The following is a 17,114-nucleotide window of genomic DNA, read 5'->3' on the forward strand; positions in this document are numbered from 1 at the left end:
TTATGTGTTTCTTAAGAAACATAAAATGATTCACTGTTTCGACCTCTAAAATGTATCTATTCTATGCACCTACGGAAAGTATTTTCAGGATATCTGCAGAAGACTTATCTTTCAAACCACCCTTTTGGACGAGCAAGAGTGGACACAACGCACGTGCGTACGTCTTCCTCAAAATGCCAAACTACTTTCCTCTGAGCGTGCTGGACACCACTGCCATACATTAGCCGCAGGAGCACGCTGCAAGGTCTCTGTTCACCTTGCAGGATTTCTGCTTTCCCAGAACAAACCTGTAACAGCGAGGAGTTGCATGTATTGTGGGTACACTTGGTTTCAAGTGTAACTCCAACAACGGATACACCCTCTCAGATGTTTAGACGTGAGCCAGCTTTCCATCCCAGGGCTTTGATAAGCAATCACTTCATTATCACCATGTCATCTGGGCTCCCTCCTCCCCCACGCAGCCTACAGATAACTATCACAATAATAAATAAATCTTAGAATATTTAAACAAACCAAGGTCGGTGAAAAATTGCAAAGATAATTCTCTGAAATCATTCAAGTACCACACCTCCAACTCAAAGGGCTTTTAAGTATCTTTTCTGATTCAAGCGTAAGGCCTGCTTAAACTAAAGTTTCTGCCAGACACTTAACGTTCAAAAACTTGCTTCCAATATTTAGGTGTGCCTTATAGGAAAAAAAAGTCACATACTCTTTTAAGTGACAGCATCCTTTCTGCATACTTACTTGTGTCCTCAATCCCTCTCTCTCAATCTTCTTCCGCTACTTCATTTGGTGCTGCAATTCCAGAGCCAAACGCTCATGCAAAATCAGTTCACCTGCACTGAAATCAACATTTCAACAAAATATAGAGTTGGAGAAACTGAGGTGTAGAAAGCTTTAAAAGTTTGCTGGAAACATGCAGCAAATCAGTGCTGAGACTGGAAACCAGAAGCAGGGCATGGCTTTGATAGACAGCTAAGCTAGATACCCCTGTTACAGCTCTGCAAGTCAGAAACATCTTGCTCCCCCCTTTTCTTTTCCAACTCTGTCGCAGGTGCAGTAAGCTATTCAAAGGCAGCAAGATGGCAAGAACTTAAATGGTCTCTCCCATCAGGAAAGCATAATGCTCCCCCCCCTCAGGACTGCCAACACCATGGCTGGAAGGAACACTACCAGTTTCATCATCCCTTGGCAAGACAGGGAAATGATACAACTCAAGTTAATTCAACAGCAAATGCATCTTATTCTTGTATCTTTTCTCAACCCTCAGAACAAATGCTATCACAAGGGTATCAACAGTCACGTTTCTGAGGAACACTTTTAGGTTTATCACTTCTAACAGCTAAAACGAGACTTCTTTCAGATGCCCACATCAGGCTCCACACCTGAATATCTTGCCTACTAATAACAGAGCAAACGCAAATACTCAACTGTAGCTCAGTGCTTATTGCCTTACCTGCAATGCTATCTCTAACAAAATAACTTGAATTTGTAGAGATTCATCCTAATTGTTTAAATGGGGATAACAGTAGTAACACTGCAGAAACAAAGCATTAGATGAATATACCCATAAATGAGAAACAGGTAAGGGAATACTGATACAAATGCTGACCTGTACCTTTTTCAACACCCAATTCAAAGGAAAAAAAAAAAAAACCTTACATTTCAGATTAGTTTTTCTCCCAGAAGTCCATTTACAACCATCCTCAAAACCAACTGCAAACATCCCATTTCATCCTAGCATAATACAGCAGGATAACAGGACTACATCAAAAGGCAAAAAAACCTTAGCAATGTCATTCTGATCAGTCTAGTTGCTGCAGCATTTCTTGCACAATCGTAATCTGTCAATCAAGCAGAGGAGAAACATCTGGGATCTGCCTGTTACCTGGACATCAGATCTATTAACTATGCACTTTTTATAATGTTCCCTTAAAGAATTTTGTAGAAATAAATGGGTTTTAAATCATTAAAGCTGAAGTTACATGTCAGCACCATTTCCCTAAAAACATCTCTGTCAAGGATTACTAAAACAAAGCTATGGATTCTTGATCACTTAGTCTCCTCTTTGCCCAAACCTCTAAAAGACCCAGAGACTGCCAAAATAAAATAAAGTCATTACAGAACAGCTGCTTCCAATATTTTAAGACTTATTTGAACAACTTACAAGTTCTGGTTAACTGACTTCTAATTTTACAGTGTTTTATATAGGATCTAAGACCTTGATAGATATTGCAGATTAAGTATTTACCTATAGTATTTGTTTTATGCACGTCATCTACTGAATCACTATGCTCTAGCATCAACAGTATTAAAGCAGCACCTGATGCATATTACAGCAGTCATACTCTTCCAAAAATTTAAAATAGCTATAGGGAAATTTTAATGGCTGTTCTTAAACTTTCTGCGCATAAATCTCTCTGCTCTAGCCTATTATCGGTTAACCAGTTCAGGTTTCATTGGGCGTTTTCTTCAGCGTGATTCTGACTACAGGCAGAATTGAGATCACAAAGGTTGAGATCATCTGTGGTAAGGGCAAGAATTTTGATTCCAACCCCAATGAAGTGAGAATACACATACACACACTCAATGACTCTTACTTGGGAAATCCAGTGAGATTCTCGATTACAGAGTAACAAATGCTTAGTCTACTCAAATTAAAAAAGAAAAACAAAAAAGCCAAACCCAACACACCCAGCCCCAGCAATGCACTTCCACTCCACTTCTCATCACTAGAACTCACTTGAATATCTTTAGCTGTTTGAACTAAAAATCTGCTATTGAATCACTCTCATCTGCTATGCACACATTTACCAAAGGTTGTCAGCCCCAAATAAAAAGTTTTAGAAGTTGGGCAGACGTTGGATTCCTACAAAAATGAAATTCTAGAGCACCATGCTGTAACAGTGTGACAGGAAGGAGAATCTTTTTAACGCACACATTTTGCATGAGGCTATAAACACTGTAGGAGCAGGCTATAAGCTATGAAGATCATTTTTTAAAACTACTTCACCTTTGAACAGAGCTCATACACATACTTGCTCCTACAGCGAGTCTCAAATCTCACCAGAACATGAATGGGCACTCCAAATAATAGTTCCCAAAGATACAGTGAAGGTCTATCAAGAAGAGTGTCTGGGTTGCCTGCTATACAAACCTGGAGACTAAGATATCTTCTAATAGCAGTAGAGCTCCAATCATTTTCCATTTACAGTCGTGGGAGTTGTCCATTAATTTGAATGGGAGAAGATTCAAGAGAACACACATGCCACTCCTTTTCATACAAAATTCTTAAAGAAAATGGAGGTTTCTGCATTTTGTCACTCCTCGAGGAGATCTGGTATTTAACACCACCTGCACACAATAAGTATCCAAATGAAGAAGTCATAAAGAGCCAGCTGCCCTTTATTTAAAATGCCCTTTGCAAAAAACTTGCCATACATTCTTTTGAGAGAAGCAGAACCATCAGGAATCCCACAGCCACAGAATTGAACATCATCTCCAGAACCATAAGCATCAATAAAGCCTGAGCATTATGTTGAGAACCACCACACTTGTATTGAAAATGAGGTCGAGAATACTGCATGGTTACAATCACAGAGACTAGGATTTCAAAGACACAGTTTCTTGCAATAGAACAAGCTTGGATTTTTAAAAATACAGTCATTATGTACAGCAAAATACGTGGCCATAAGACCAGCCTTAAACTAAGGCCTTGTTTACACAATTTCTGCACTGTCAGGAAGTATTTTGGCTGGGAATGTTACTTTTCTTCCAAATCAATTAAATATTTGCAATTCTCACTGTGAAAAGAGCTATATACCACCTTTGTATTGACACGGGTATAACATATTCCCACAGGGAAAAGGAATAAAAGAGTACCTTTATATTGATACAACATCTTCCTCAAGTGTAGAAGCTAATATAGCTTTCATTATTCAGTCAAGTTAAAGCAGTATGACTTTTTTCTACTTTATAGACAAGGCCTATGTTTAACAAGCACCAAAACACTTCAGAGTATTTGGAAGATCAGACTACCGAGCTCTACTTTTTGTACTGTCCTCAGCAAGTCATAGAGAACATTGAACATCTAAATACATTCAAAACTCTGATTAGACCCATGCCATGGTTTCTTAAATCCTTCACTGTTTAACGAACACACCTTTTTGGCAAGAACTAGAGTGTATCTACAAAAAGCCCAGCATAATCCAGAACTTACTAGGCTGAGAAAAACTGGACTTTATGTGTCGCTCTGTGCTACAAACACCTATTTTTGCATCATTTCTCAATCACAACACAGGCAGTAGGGAAACAGGAGGCACTAGAAAACATGAAGAATCTGCTATCTGTTGGGGAGAACAGAATAAATACCTGCTTTTATTAAGCAGAACAAGTTGCTTTCAATACACTGATCTAGAGCAAGGCCTGTTGGGTGCTAAAAACTGTATAATCCCATTGATTTTAAGGCAAAACTGAACCATAGCAACAGCTGAGATGTAAATTTATGGCATTTTTTTTAAAACTTCAGTGCAAGACACAGCTGCAGTCAAGCTTTCTCAGTTTTTAGTGCAGTATTTTTGTTAAAAGACCCTACTATTAATAAGCATTTTTCCCCTGCCCCTCTAACATGGAAGACCTCGAGGAGCTGGCTTCTAATTCATTTTTAGAAATTTCTGAAAGATAAGCTGCAAGGAGGTTTTCAGTTTTCACTTAAAAAACTGGGGGGGGCTGGATCAATTTGTCTGTTACATGAAGGCCCTAAGCACAAGTTGGGGGACCATCACTAGGGTTGCCTTCTCCAACCCTCTTTGTTTTTAACTGTGATTGTATCACTCTGACTGATACAACCCGACTGATTGTATCGGAACAGGTCCTTGCTGTTTTGAAAGATACATGTGAGCTCAGGAGAAGAGATATGTTCAATACTTAAGTAGATAATCTTTTCCAAATTTTCAGTAGATACCAGATGTTGCTAAAATAGGCATCCAATTTTCAACTAACACACAAGAGTATAATTTTAATTTCAGTCACTGGGATTTCAATAACAGAATTAAACTAACACTAAAAACTGTTCTTCCAGCGCTCAAGCAGAAAGTTTTCCTACTTAAAATAGAAGAAATTATCAGATTCACAGCAGGAATCATGGCAGTTAGTTTTCAGTTGGCCTGACTAAAAAAGCCCTTTACACACTGTTGCTCAACTTTTGCTTTCATGTGGTAAGATAATTTCAAGTCTTCTTGGGATAGGGGGGGAAAAAAAGAAAAAAGAAAAAAAAGAGTTGCAGGTTTTGTGTGCTAATCTTTAAAGAAGGGCTAAGAGAGGAAGATAATGGAGGTAAACAAACTCCCTAGATCTTCCAAATGACAAAAGGTACAGGTCTCCTCCCACCCCAACCCCTCTGCAAACCAGGAAAGAAATAATGGTCTGATGCATCATTTTAAAGAGTTATAATGCAATGAGATTAAAAGCTTGTATTTTATAAATAATTGACCTTTAGAATTTTACCCCAATAAACCATGCTGTTCCCAGTAAGGAATAAGGGCCTAATCTTACAAGTCCTTTTGCATTAAAGCCACACTACCTTCCTAAAGCTGCCTACAGAATACAGCGTTCCGCTCACATGCTGGCATCACATAGGGTCAGAACCTAAACACAAATGAAAAACTGTATTAAAAATGACTAAACATTAGGTAAAACAGCAATCTTGTGGTTTGTCTTTTTTTTTTTTTTTAAACACTCTCTTTAGCTAAATCGAGCCCCCCCACGCCTTTCACTTCTATTAAGATATAAATCAGGATCAACAGCCTACGTGAAAGTTAGTGTTTCATGTAATACATAAAAGCGCACAAAGTTGTTTTCTAAAAAACAGCATTTGTATTAAAATTCTTAAAATGGATAGACATCTCTTAAATGCATGGCTGGAATTAAAATGACAGTTGTTAGAATTTTCTTGGTACATCACAACGATAAGATTTCCTTCTTTGCTGGCTGGAGGTACATCCTACAACAAAACCAAAGGAGAGGGGAGGAAAAAAAAAAAAAGCCCACCCCCCCCAAAATCCCAAAAGGCTAAAGTCTTGTAAATTTGAAGTAAATGAAGCCTGAACTTGCAAGACATGGAAATTACAGTTAAAAGGCTCAGATGGAAATAAGAAATAAATTCCACTAACAATAGGCCCTTTTGTCCTGGCTTGTTCGGTATGATTACTGCAAGGAAACTGTTAAGTAGTTTTTGGAGTAGTAGATAATGGGATTCTGTGGAGCTTTCACAGGTTGGCACCGGCTGGAACAGCTGAGTTTTGAAGGCACTCTATAGACACAGGGTTGCTGTTGGCCCTGCATCACATGTAGGAAGTCTTTGCACTTTAGAGAGCTAGTCATCAAAATCAGTTATTGCCAACCTAAAAAGAAAAACCCTCGGAACAAAAAGACCACCGCTCCCACCCGCCAAAGAAAAAATAAAATAAAAACGAAATCACACACACACGCACACCTAAAAAATTGTGCAGATTTGTAACATTTTCACAGCTGATTTAAAAAAAAAAAAACACAACAAACAAAACCAAAACAGGAAAAACCAACACGCTACCACTCTCCTGCAAACTCCCATCCGATACAGCAGGTAAACAAAATAGAAAATTATTTCACGAATCATCAGCAGACACTTTCTGGCACCCCACACTGTATTGGCATCAGTGTTTAAGTTAAAGTCCCAGTTCAGATGTGCAATTCTCCAGGCCGGACGCCCCGGCACAGCCACCCAACTTTGCATAGAGATCCTCGGGGCCGGCGGCGGGGCGCTCCACGCGTGGCCGCGGGGGAGGGCTCGTCACCGCTGCCGGGGTTTCTCCTCGCGCGTGTCCCGGGGAGGGCTCCCCGCGTGTGCTTCGCTCTTCCAGGCAGGCAGGGACCGCTCCTCGCCGAAGCCTTCCTCCGCCGTGCCCGCTGCCAGCGCGGGGCAGCACCCGCGGCAGACACTGACAGGAAATATGCAACGACCAAGACTGGACGAAACGTACATGCCGAAAAAAGCCACATTTCCAACACGATTTTTTTTTTTTTTTCGATTTTTTTTTTTTTGCGCGTGTTTGTTTTTGGCGGCTGCCGAGGACAGCGCGCCCGCCCCGCGGCTTGCGCCGGCCGGGGCGCGGAGCCGCTCCCGCCTCCTCTCCCCGCCGCTCCCGCCGGCCGCCACCGCCGTGTCCCCGCAGACAGCCCCGGCCCGCCGCCGCCCTCAGAGGATGGCGCAGGAGGAGCAGCACTGCTCGTCCCCGTTGGGCTGCGAGGCGTAGTTCATCTGCCTGACGATCTCCGCGAAGAGCTCGTCCACCGAGGCTTTGTTTTTGGCCGAGGTCTCCATGAAGGGGCAGCTCCACTCCTCGGCCAGGGCTTTGCCCTCCCCGAAGGAGACCTCCCGCTCGCCCTCCAGGTCCACCTTGTTGCCCACCAGGATCATGGGCACCCTCTCGTACCTCTTCACCCGGATGATCTGGTCCCGCATGGGCTTGATGTCCTGGAAGCTCTGCTGGTTCACCAGGCTGTAGACCAGGATGAAGCCCTGCCCGTTCTTGATGTAGAGGTCCCGCATGGAGGCGAACTGCTCGGTGCCCGCCGTGTCCAGGATCTCCAGCACCGACGGCGAGGAGTCCACCTCGATCTCCTTGCGGTAGAAGTCCTCGATGGTGGGGTCATACTTCTCGATGAAGGAGCCCGTCACGAACTGGACGGTGAGGGCGGACTTGCCCACGCCGCCCGAGCCCAGCACCACCACCTTGTACTCCCGCATGGCTCCCGGCGCGCCGCCTCCCTCGCCTCCCGCTCGGGGCTGCCGCTTCCCTCCCGCCCTCGCGGCGGGCGGAGAGAGGGAGGTGAAGGAGGGAAGGAGGGGCGCGCACGCCCCGCCGGGCGCTCACTGGCGCCGCGCGGGGCCCGCCGGGGCGGGGAAGGGGCGGCCGCGCCTCACGGAGCCGCGCCGGGCCAGCCCCGTCGCCGGGCAGCGCCGCGCCCCGGGGGCGGGCGCCGGGTCCTGCGCGGCGGCTGCGCGGGGAGGCGGCGGCGGCGGCCGCCGGGGAGCAGGGGGAGGCCTTCGCTGCCGCTACCGGCGCCGCCGCCCCGGCCCCGCGGCGGGACGGCGCTGCCGCGGCCCATGGCGCCCCGCGGCCCGCCCCGGCCCATTGGCTCCGGCCCGCCGCCGCCCGCCCCTATTGGCTTCCCGGCGGCGGGGAGCCGCGCGCGCAGCGCCCCGCCCCGCCCCGCTCCGCTCGCCAGGCCCCGCCGCCGCCCGGCGGGAGCGGGCGGATTCGGGGCGCCCCGGGTGTTCCCCCTCCGCCCTCCTCAGGGCGTGAGTGGCAGCGCCGCGCCTGGAGGGAACGGCGGGGTCCCCTCAGGAGCGGGGCGGGCTCACCCGGCGCGGCAGAGCCGCGCTGCCCCCGGCCTGCCGGGCAGGCGAGCGGCGGGGTCCCGTGCCCGGCACGGAAATGGGAGAAGGGCGGCAGGACCGGCAGCCCCAGGTCCCCCTGCCCCCTTATCGGCGGAGGGCACGGCCCGGTTATCTCCTCACCGCGGGCCCTCCCGCCCTATCGGCCCTCGCCAGGGGACGAGGTGCCCCTCACGGCCGGCGCCAGGGCCTGTGCCCGGGCAGCTGCGAGACCTCCCGCTCCCCGAGGCTGCCTCCCCACGGGCACTTGTGTTTCTGACCCGCAGAGGCAGCAAGAGGGGAGCACTGCCGAGGCCGGGTCCCCCGCCACGGAGGGGCTGCCGGCAGCGCCCTCTCACCCTGTGCGGGAGGGCGCTGGGGTCCCCGAGCAGCCCCCTTAGCGCTCCCCGGTGCCCCTCTGGCCAGCTGGCTCTGGAGGCTGGAGGTGCCCGCTCCCTGCCGGGGAAACCGTCCCTGCTGGGAAAGGCTCCCTCGCCCCCCGGGGCTCCTCGGGAGAGGCGGCTGGAGCCGGCTGGCCCGCCTGCCTCCTGCCCCAGCAGGGGCGGCCCCCCGAGCTGGGAGGCCATGGCAGCTCTGGCCGTTGGCGGCTCCTGAGGAGCCCCTTCCAGGACACCCCAGCTTCTGTGTTCTCCCCATCCATCTGAAGTCGGGACCGGCTGATCTTTCAGGCTGAAGATGTGGCAATTGCCAGATGTTGATGCTGTTTGCGCTTTGTGGCCCACGAACAGCAGTTTAGCTTGGTGGGGTTGACTCATGGGGACTGGCTATTTGCCACTGTTTGTAGAAGTGGTTCCTTGGACTTTCTATCAGTCAGACATTCCTTTCAAGGAAATAGCATTAGTTATTTTGGCACCCTCCAGTCTTTGGTTTTATATCCTACCCAGTTCTTTACTGTTCTCAGTATTTATTCAAGTACTTGTGGCCTGCAGGTCCTTTCTACCCCACCTTCTTGTTTACAAACCTGATTTAAACAGTACTTGGGGAAACAGGCTGAGGTAGACAAAGACAAAAGGATTTGAAATAAGTTTTGTAAGCAGCATTCTGTTATTCCTGAACAGTTTTCACAGCGACTAAATTCTACTTTTTTTTTTTATTGCCAGAGTTCACTGTGGGGATTCACTGCTGGGTCTAGCTGTACTGCATCCCCGTGGTCATCTGGTGAGTACTGCAATTCCACTGATCCTCTGGTGAGTACCACGTCTCCAGTGATCCCCTGTCTCAGGAGCTTAAACTAAACTCCTCTGCTATTGCTTGAGTAAGTCCTTGCAAACAAAGCCTCTCCCAATCACCCTGTTCCACCAAACCTGCCTTGGAGTGGGAAACAGTTTAAACAACTTTCTTAAAGATATCGCGTATCTGAAACCTGGCACTCCATTTTCAGTCTGTAGGTGTTGTCATGCCCTGTACCTGTTAGTCGGGAGTCCCCAGCTGGGATGCTGGTCTGCCAGGCCTCCACCTGGTTTCTCCCAGGTGCACAGTCTGCTCACTCACCTGCAAAATTTGTCAGCTGCAGGCTGTTCCTAAGCTAGTTCACGGTGCTGTGCGGATCAATCTGGAGATTGATCAGATATTTTGTCCTATATTGAATCCCGAGGGCTGGGCTTCGGCTGTATCTCTGTTCTAGATTCTGCCTGCTAACCATATTACCCTTAACTTGTGACGAACCTGTAGGCCATCTCTTTTCCAGAGCAGTACTACAGTTCTTTGAAAAAAGTGAAGACGACCTCTACAAATACTTATAACCTCGTGTTCCATGAATGAGTTTCCTCTCAATGACTGCTCAACTTATGCATGGATGTTGGTTTTGGAAACAAAATAACTGAGCTTGCTATGAGGCTTTTAAGTCCTTTCCCCACCTCTTGCTGTTTCTCAGTTCGCTGTCCCTGTGATTCCCCCTTCTAGAAGTACTCCAGCAGCAGAGCTAGCACATCGCCCCTGGCAGCGCACTCCCACCTTTGTGTAAGCCAGCCAAAACCAGTTACCAGCCAGCGAGTGTTTGCAAAGTTATCTTTAGAAACAGCTGTAAAAATTGGTTCAAAGGCTACAGGATCACTGCAAAAATATTTTATTTTCTTGTTCTGCTGATGCACTTTGCGTGCGCTACTCTAAGGTTTTGGGTACAATGTGGATTTGCTTACCTTCGTCACCTCTTTAGCAAGCCCACGTGTCAATTCCTTGTATTGCACTAACATGGCAATAGCAGATTTTATAAAGACCAGAAAATTGTAATGTTGATTTAAATCCAGTCTATTTAATCCCAATTTGTTGAATTGTGGTGTGGTTTTTTCCTTCAGTGACAGAATAAAATTACTCTTTTTTTTTTTTTTTCATTCTACGCTATGCTATTAGTTGCTGCTATTTCTGAAGAAGGAAATGTATCGTGTTCGAAGTAACAATGATCTTTACACTGTTGAGTTTAAATATGGAATATTATTTCTTGAGTCCCAGTCCTCTGCTACATCTGTTAATCTAATCTCTCTTGTTACCAGCCAGCTCTAGGTAATTAGTTAGTCTGCAGTACTGCTTTTAGAAATTTGGAGTCTGTGAAGTAATAGCAAGGAGTCTGTGGGAAGTAACTAAAAGAAGCAAGTCTGGTTTTGTTAGAAATAAATTTTCTGTGCATTGCTACAGACCGCTAAGGGGATCTGCGAGTTGAAAAGGTTGAAAATCCCCGGCTAAGGGTTTAGACACTTAAGTTAAATAAATCACAAGAGTATTCAGCACATCATTTTTTAATTATGAAGCACGCATTATGTTGGGTTGTTGTACTTCATGAATGGTACCGTGGTTTAGACTGTCTCAGGAATAAATGAAAATTGCCTGAAACAAGCTCTGTTTGGGCAACATGGAAGCACTACAATGCAACAGAATCTAGGCAAAATATAATTATCAGATAGTTGGCTGTATTAATTTGATTTTCAAAATGATCAAGTATATTTTAAAACCAATTTCAAGATTATTTGATGCTACCTTAAAAATGTCAAAATAAAAATCAGTGGAAAAGCATAAATTTGGTTACTAAGCAGTTTACCATGCAGTATTTACATACATAATTAGCTCTTACTGTGTTGAGTACCCCTGCATTTCAGTAAAACTACTCATAGAAGCAAAGATTATTTGAAAGATCAAGTCTCTAGCTGCTTCTGTTATAGTTACCTTTGTCCATACAAGTATCAGCATTGTAGAACTGTAAAGCAGTGTGGCTTTTTTTTCAAAAATGTGTTTCACTTATAGGCAAAGACTAAACTTAAGTGTAGTTTAAATCAGTTACATGTATGGTATCTAAAATTTCAGTACCATGAGAGTTTGTCAATGTCTGATGACAACAAGATTTAGTGCTATAAAAATAGGTAAAGACGTTCTGGTGTTACTGAAGGGACCTTCTAACCAGGTCCTCTGGTACTCCTCCTTTAAAGAGGCATAGCCAAACCACTTACAGCTATGGGATTAACTCCCAGCCAAGGTCAGTCTTAGCAAAGGGATATATAGCCTCCTGAGATCTGATTAAGTACCACTGAGATTATTTAGGATGAGTATTTTGTAGAAAAACTGTGCTCTACTCATGGAACAGAAAAATGATGTGAGCAGTGGGTTGAGTTGCAAGATACATCTGAATTTTGGAAGGCCTGAGCTCTGTAAATGAAACAGGGCTAGAATCTGTAGGAAATGCGTGGCTTTGGTTAAAACAGACACTTTGAAAATAGGCTCAGAATTAGGTGAGTGTGCGAATTTGCTTGTATCAGAAATCTGAAACTCTGTAATGCTCAAGTGGAAAGAGGGGATAGCCTTCATTCAGATTTTCTCTGGCTTCTGTTAGTGACTATTTAAGTAATTTTTATTAATATGTGGGAAGCTCTTGTGACTGTGACAGACTCTTTTGAGATCATAGTGCTCTGCCATGTACTAGCTAGGCGTGGTGATAATTGAACTTTAAGGTTACAAATAATACTAAATGTTGTATTTTGACATTGAAGTCTTATGAGATAAAAGTGATTTTAATAATAATTTCACAACATATGTGTGTAACACCTTTCATTTCGACATGAAGATGCAGTTATATACTTTTTCCGCTCATTTCCTTTGTGACAATGGTGACTAATGGACTTGATACCCCTCTTGGTTCTCAGTTGTACAGCAAGCGTTTTTAGGCCCATGGTGTAAGCAGGCCCTACAACAATCAACTGATCTGTGATGAGAATAGGTCCTTCTGTTGTGGGTTCTGCTTAACTGCTTATGGGCCACTGGGGCCAAATGCAAAGAGCTGAACAGTGAATTGATCCTCGTTTTCAGCAGAACTAAAGGGTCTGAGAACGACTGGATTTAGCGCTGCTGCTGGGAAAATCCTGAGGGAAGTCATGGTCTAAGAATATTGCATGCAGTCATTTCACTTCCTAGTATCTGAAATGTTCCCTGGATGTAATAGAGATATGTTACAATTCACTTCAGTTTTAATGACTTAACTGGTTCAGAATCCGATATAAAACAGTTAAACTGAGAAGATCCAGAATCGTTTGGGGAAGAAATGCTATTCTGTCTCTCCCGTACTGTTAGTATGTGACATTAATATTAACAGCAAACCTTAAAGTAAAGGGAGAATAATTACTGAGGGAAACTAAAAAGATGAAATAATCTCTAAGAGTTCAAAGTACAGAATTGCACAAAATGTTTTCTGGCATTGGACAAACCTGGAGAAATTTTTCAATGTTTATTCATTTTGTATATATGAAATTGAGCAAGATTTCTGGGCCTGAATTAGTTTTTAATTCAGTAGTACACAAAGAAGTCTTTATTTTTGATTTATCAGCAAGATGATTGTAAGTTGGTTTGGGGTTCCTTTGGTGGGGGTTGAGGAAGGTGAAGATGACCTGAGCACAAAAACTGAAGTATTCGCATTTTAAAGTATTTGCTAGTTTTAATAACTACTTGATAAACAATAGTGTTTTTAAAATTTTGTGTGCATATTTGATCAATAAGACCTCCTCTCTCCTTTAATAGTAGCTAAGAGTGGTTACCTTTGTCACAAGTGTCTAATAATATTGGTACTGACATTCAGTGTGACTCTCTTGTTCTGATACAATGACTTTAGTTTTCCTTATTTAATTTGGGTTGCTCCTATTGAATAGTGGTGAGATACTCAGACCTCAGCCCTAAAAATCTGCTGGCAAGCTCTAACCAAAAATGAGCAAGAAAGATTTACATGGTATGGACTCGTTTTAAGAATAACAGTGGAAGCAGCTGACTACTTTTGAAAATCTGTCCACATCCTGGCAATGGGGCATTGAAGATCTCTGTCCTCCTATATTTACTTAACCTATTTCATCCTTGCCCTTTCCCATACCAGTAACCCTAAATACTGATCAGAAGGTAATGAAATATATTGTTATAATAAAGTATTCTGCTCTCATGCTCTGCCCAGAAAGCTGTGCAAAAAGCTGAACATTTTTGTGTCCAGGTTATGTGGTTGTTTATAAAAGTGCACTTGTTTTCCTGCATTCTACATTACAGAAGATTCATATTTAAGAGAGAAAAGAACTTTCAAAATTCTTCATCAAAAATAATCTGGCATTCCAACAGTATTTAAATATAACAAACAACTTGTCTGCTCCTTGAGTTGTTCTTGATAATTCTATATGTGAATACATATCTGAAACAAGACTGCCTAATGTCTGTTTATCTTAATCCAATGGTATTAGGTATTCTTATTCTAGAATCAAGATGTCTGCATATGGAGTTAAATGAGATAGTCAATTAGGGTAATTCCATGGGTAGACTAGTTTTATTATAAGTGAAACTTCCATCTGCTCAACAGCCAGATAGTCAGAAAGAAACTGATAAGACAAATCACTAAGTGACTCAGGCCAAAGGTGGTGCCTAATGCTGAAACTGGATATGTTTGTGTAGCACGAGCTGGTTTCTCCCCAACTCAGCCAGCTGAACAGTCTCCCTTTTGCCAGCTACTTCCCGAGTAGGAGCTGATTTATGCAGAGTCATCCTTTCCCTGCCTGTCTGTATTAGCACGTCTAGCGTGCATGTCTTTGGGAGATGTAGCCCCACTGTGAATTTCCTCTGCAAAAAGATTCTCAAATGCAGAATACCCAAGTTTCATTTTTCAAGGAATAATAGCAGCTGCCGGTGGGTGTAAATAAAAAAAAAGGTGACACATACACAGAAGAAAAAGGTCATTATTTCCATCAAAAGTCCTGCCAGAGATCTTATCACTATTGAAAAAATAGCCTGTGCTGCCACTTATTACATATCATCTCACTTGAATTGGTGTAATAATGCCACTTTATTTTTCTTTGTAAAGAATGTATTCAATGGCATGTTTATATCCCACTCATAGACGTAATATTTATAGTCACAATATGCATAATTGTCAAAGTTCAGGTCTATTCCTATGTTCTTTATCAGTTATCAACCCCCTTCTATTTACCACAGTAGCAGTTTACATAAAAGGTGATGAAGATTAGGATTTTAGGTAAGTATACGAAACAAAGAGAACACTTATCTGTTACTATGTGCAGCAGTCAAGTTGTGTGTAGGTGTAGCGAAACGGCTTTTGGAACCATAAATGTAATCTTGATAGCACTTGCATGGAAACAGTGCTATTGTATGTTAATTAAAGTGGTATAATCAACATGAAGTGAAACTGGTGACTAATTCAAAAAATAAACTTTCTGACTGCAGCAAAAGCCCTTTTGTAGAAAAATGCGTTTTCTTCACTGACCCATTGCAGTATTAACTCTGCTGGCAGTAGCATTCAGATACAGCAAAAAATTATAATTTGGAGAGTTTTCCCTCTTTTATTTGTTTAAATCCTGCATCTCCTGACCAGGAGCAGAGAGCTTCGCCTGACAGAGTCTTCTGTCAAATAGCAGCGAGGAATGAATACTTTCAACTGTGATCTTATCATGTTTCATAAGTGAGATGGGAGATTTCCAGAAGTCCTAAAGACGCACAAAGTGATGTTTGCAGGTCACCAGATTATGGTCTTGTCTTCCATGTGAGGAATCACTGTAACAGTCTGCCTTTGGTCTCAGATTGGTGGTGGAAAATTGTGGTTGTAAGTACTGGTAGTTATTAAGGTCTGGGGATTATTTCCCTAACTAATAATGAGAGAAATACATTCTCATTTTAAAAAATGAGAGTACATGTATGGAAGGAAATCTCCTAGATAAAACCAGGGTTGTATTCCATTCCTTTTTCATTATCTGTAATTCATATGAACAGTACAGAGTGATAGGTGAATCCGACAAACCAGCGAGTCCACAGCCATTATGTAGATATTGTGGAACTGGCGTGAGCAAGGGGCCAGTAGATGGGCAAAGCAAGTGGACCTGTTTCCCCTGTGTACCAAAACAAGAAAAATAAAAACACTTACTCCATTCATTGACAAGAAAAAGTGATTTAAACATAGTGAAAATACATAGAAAGTTTTAATTTTTAGGGGTTTTTATAGTTTTCAATGGACAGCATGGAATTTCCCCCTGGAATGTCACATAATCAAAATATCAATCTGTTGAACAGTGTTTTGTGGTACATTTTGACTAACTCTAATAGCAAGTAAGAAATCAATAGTTGCTGGTGCTTGCTTTCTTCTAGTTCAAATTATCATGATGCATCTGTCAAGGTAAACTCTTTCCATTTCCTGACGTTATTTCTCTTACTACATTTTAAAAACAGTGTGGACAATACATCCGCTTCTGGATTCAGATGGAGCACCTGATGACTTTATCATTCCCAGCAGAAAATTTCTACATGCACGGTTTGCCCTGCATCACGAGCTGTATGACAGCTCCCGAGGCCAGTCCGGAGCAGAGCGAGCCAGTTTTGTCAGTTAAAGCTAAGAGCTACCCTCGCACTGAACTGCGAGGAGGCTGTCCTCAGCTTCCTTTTCTTGCAGCTTTCTTGTAGCCTCTTCAGTTGTAAGAGGAATGGAGGAAGCTGAGCCTTAAATCACAGTGGGTGTTTGCAAAGTGAATATGTTTAAACCCAAAGTCTCCTTTTTTGCCACTTGATTTGATGTGCTGTGAACATTTACATTGGCTACAATGGGGAGATGCCAAGTTAGGAACATTGGCTGCAACAAACCAAGTTGAGTTATGGAAAAACTTCACTTATTCAAGCTCCAGGGACGTTTGTGTAAATTCACATCTTACCTGACAGGTCGATAAGGATTAGCTGACTGACTCATTGTTCTCTGTCCTGTGTTACCATGTTTTATCCTTTAGGGTCCTGAGCCAAATCAGTTAATACTGAAGGAGACTTAAAATAGCATTTCTCTGATGGCAATGGCTGTAGAAGACAAGCTGCAGTTTGTGTCTCCAGGTTTAACAAGGATCGCACAGCAATCAGTGAACAGTCAAAGCTTTAAAACCAAATAAACATACAGAGTAACCATCAAGGCCTTTTACCTGCTTTTGGTTTTGTATTCGTGGTAAGAGCTGTGCAAGAGAAAGTTGCCACACAAGCATGTTTTGCTGTCTGTCCGAATCTCTCCCCACATGATTTTTTCAGGAACAATGATATTACTAGACTTGCAGGAGCTCACAAAAGATGCACCCATTTTTAGGCACTGGTACAAACTCATAAAATATTTACAGTATGGCCCCTCAGGAAGCTGAGCATCTCTAGGTCTCAGGAAGACGGGCGAGCCACAGATGCCTCAGCCTTACCA

General features: G+C 43.6%; 1 protein-coding gene and 1 long non-coding RNA gene across 2 annotated transcripts; one reads left to right on the forward strand and one right to left on the reverse strand.

Annotated features, from left to right (window-relative positions):
* Positions 1 to 3,384: 3,384 nt before the first annotated feature.
* RAP2B (RAP2B, member of RAS oncogene family) lies at positions 3,385 to 7,979 on the reverse strand. Its single transcript, XM_075157526.1, has 2 exons — positions 5,582 to 7,979; positions 3,385 to 4,346 (listed from the first exon to the last, which is right to left on the reverse strand). Exon 1 carries the CDS (start codon positions 7,784 to 7,786, stop codon positions 7,235 to 7,237), a length of 552 nt encoding a protein of 183 aa, XP_075013627.1. The 5' UTR covers positions 7,787 to 7,979; the 3' UTR covers positions 3,385 to 4,346; positions 5,582 to 7,234.
* Positions 7,980 to 8,606: 627 nt separating this feature from the next.
* On the forward strand, positions 8,607 to 15,119 carry LOC142085504 (uncharacterized). Its single transcript, XR_012674729.1, has 3 exons — positions 8,607 to 9,432; positions 9,538 to 9,624; positions 10,311 to 15,119. It is a non-coding gene; the product is annotated as an uncharacterized LOC142085504 (long non-coding RNA).
* Positions 15,120 to 17,114: the final 1,995 nt, after the last annotated feature.

Source organism: Calonectris borealis, chromosome 9 (assembly GCF_964195595.1).
Source record: "Calonectris borealis chromosome 9, bCalBor7.hap1.2, whole genome shotgun sequence".
Taxonomy (NCBI): Eukaryota; Metazoa; Chordata; class Aves; order Procellariiformes; family Procellariidae; genus Calonectris; species Calonectris borealis.

Bases quoted from the DNA above. Each gene is read 5' to 3' on its own strand.
- RAP2B (XM_075157526.1), bottom strand. From the start codon at position 7,786: ATGCGGGAGTACAAGGTGGTGGTGCTGGGCTCGGGCGGCGTGGGCAAG.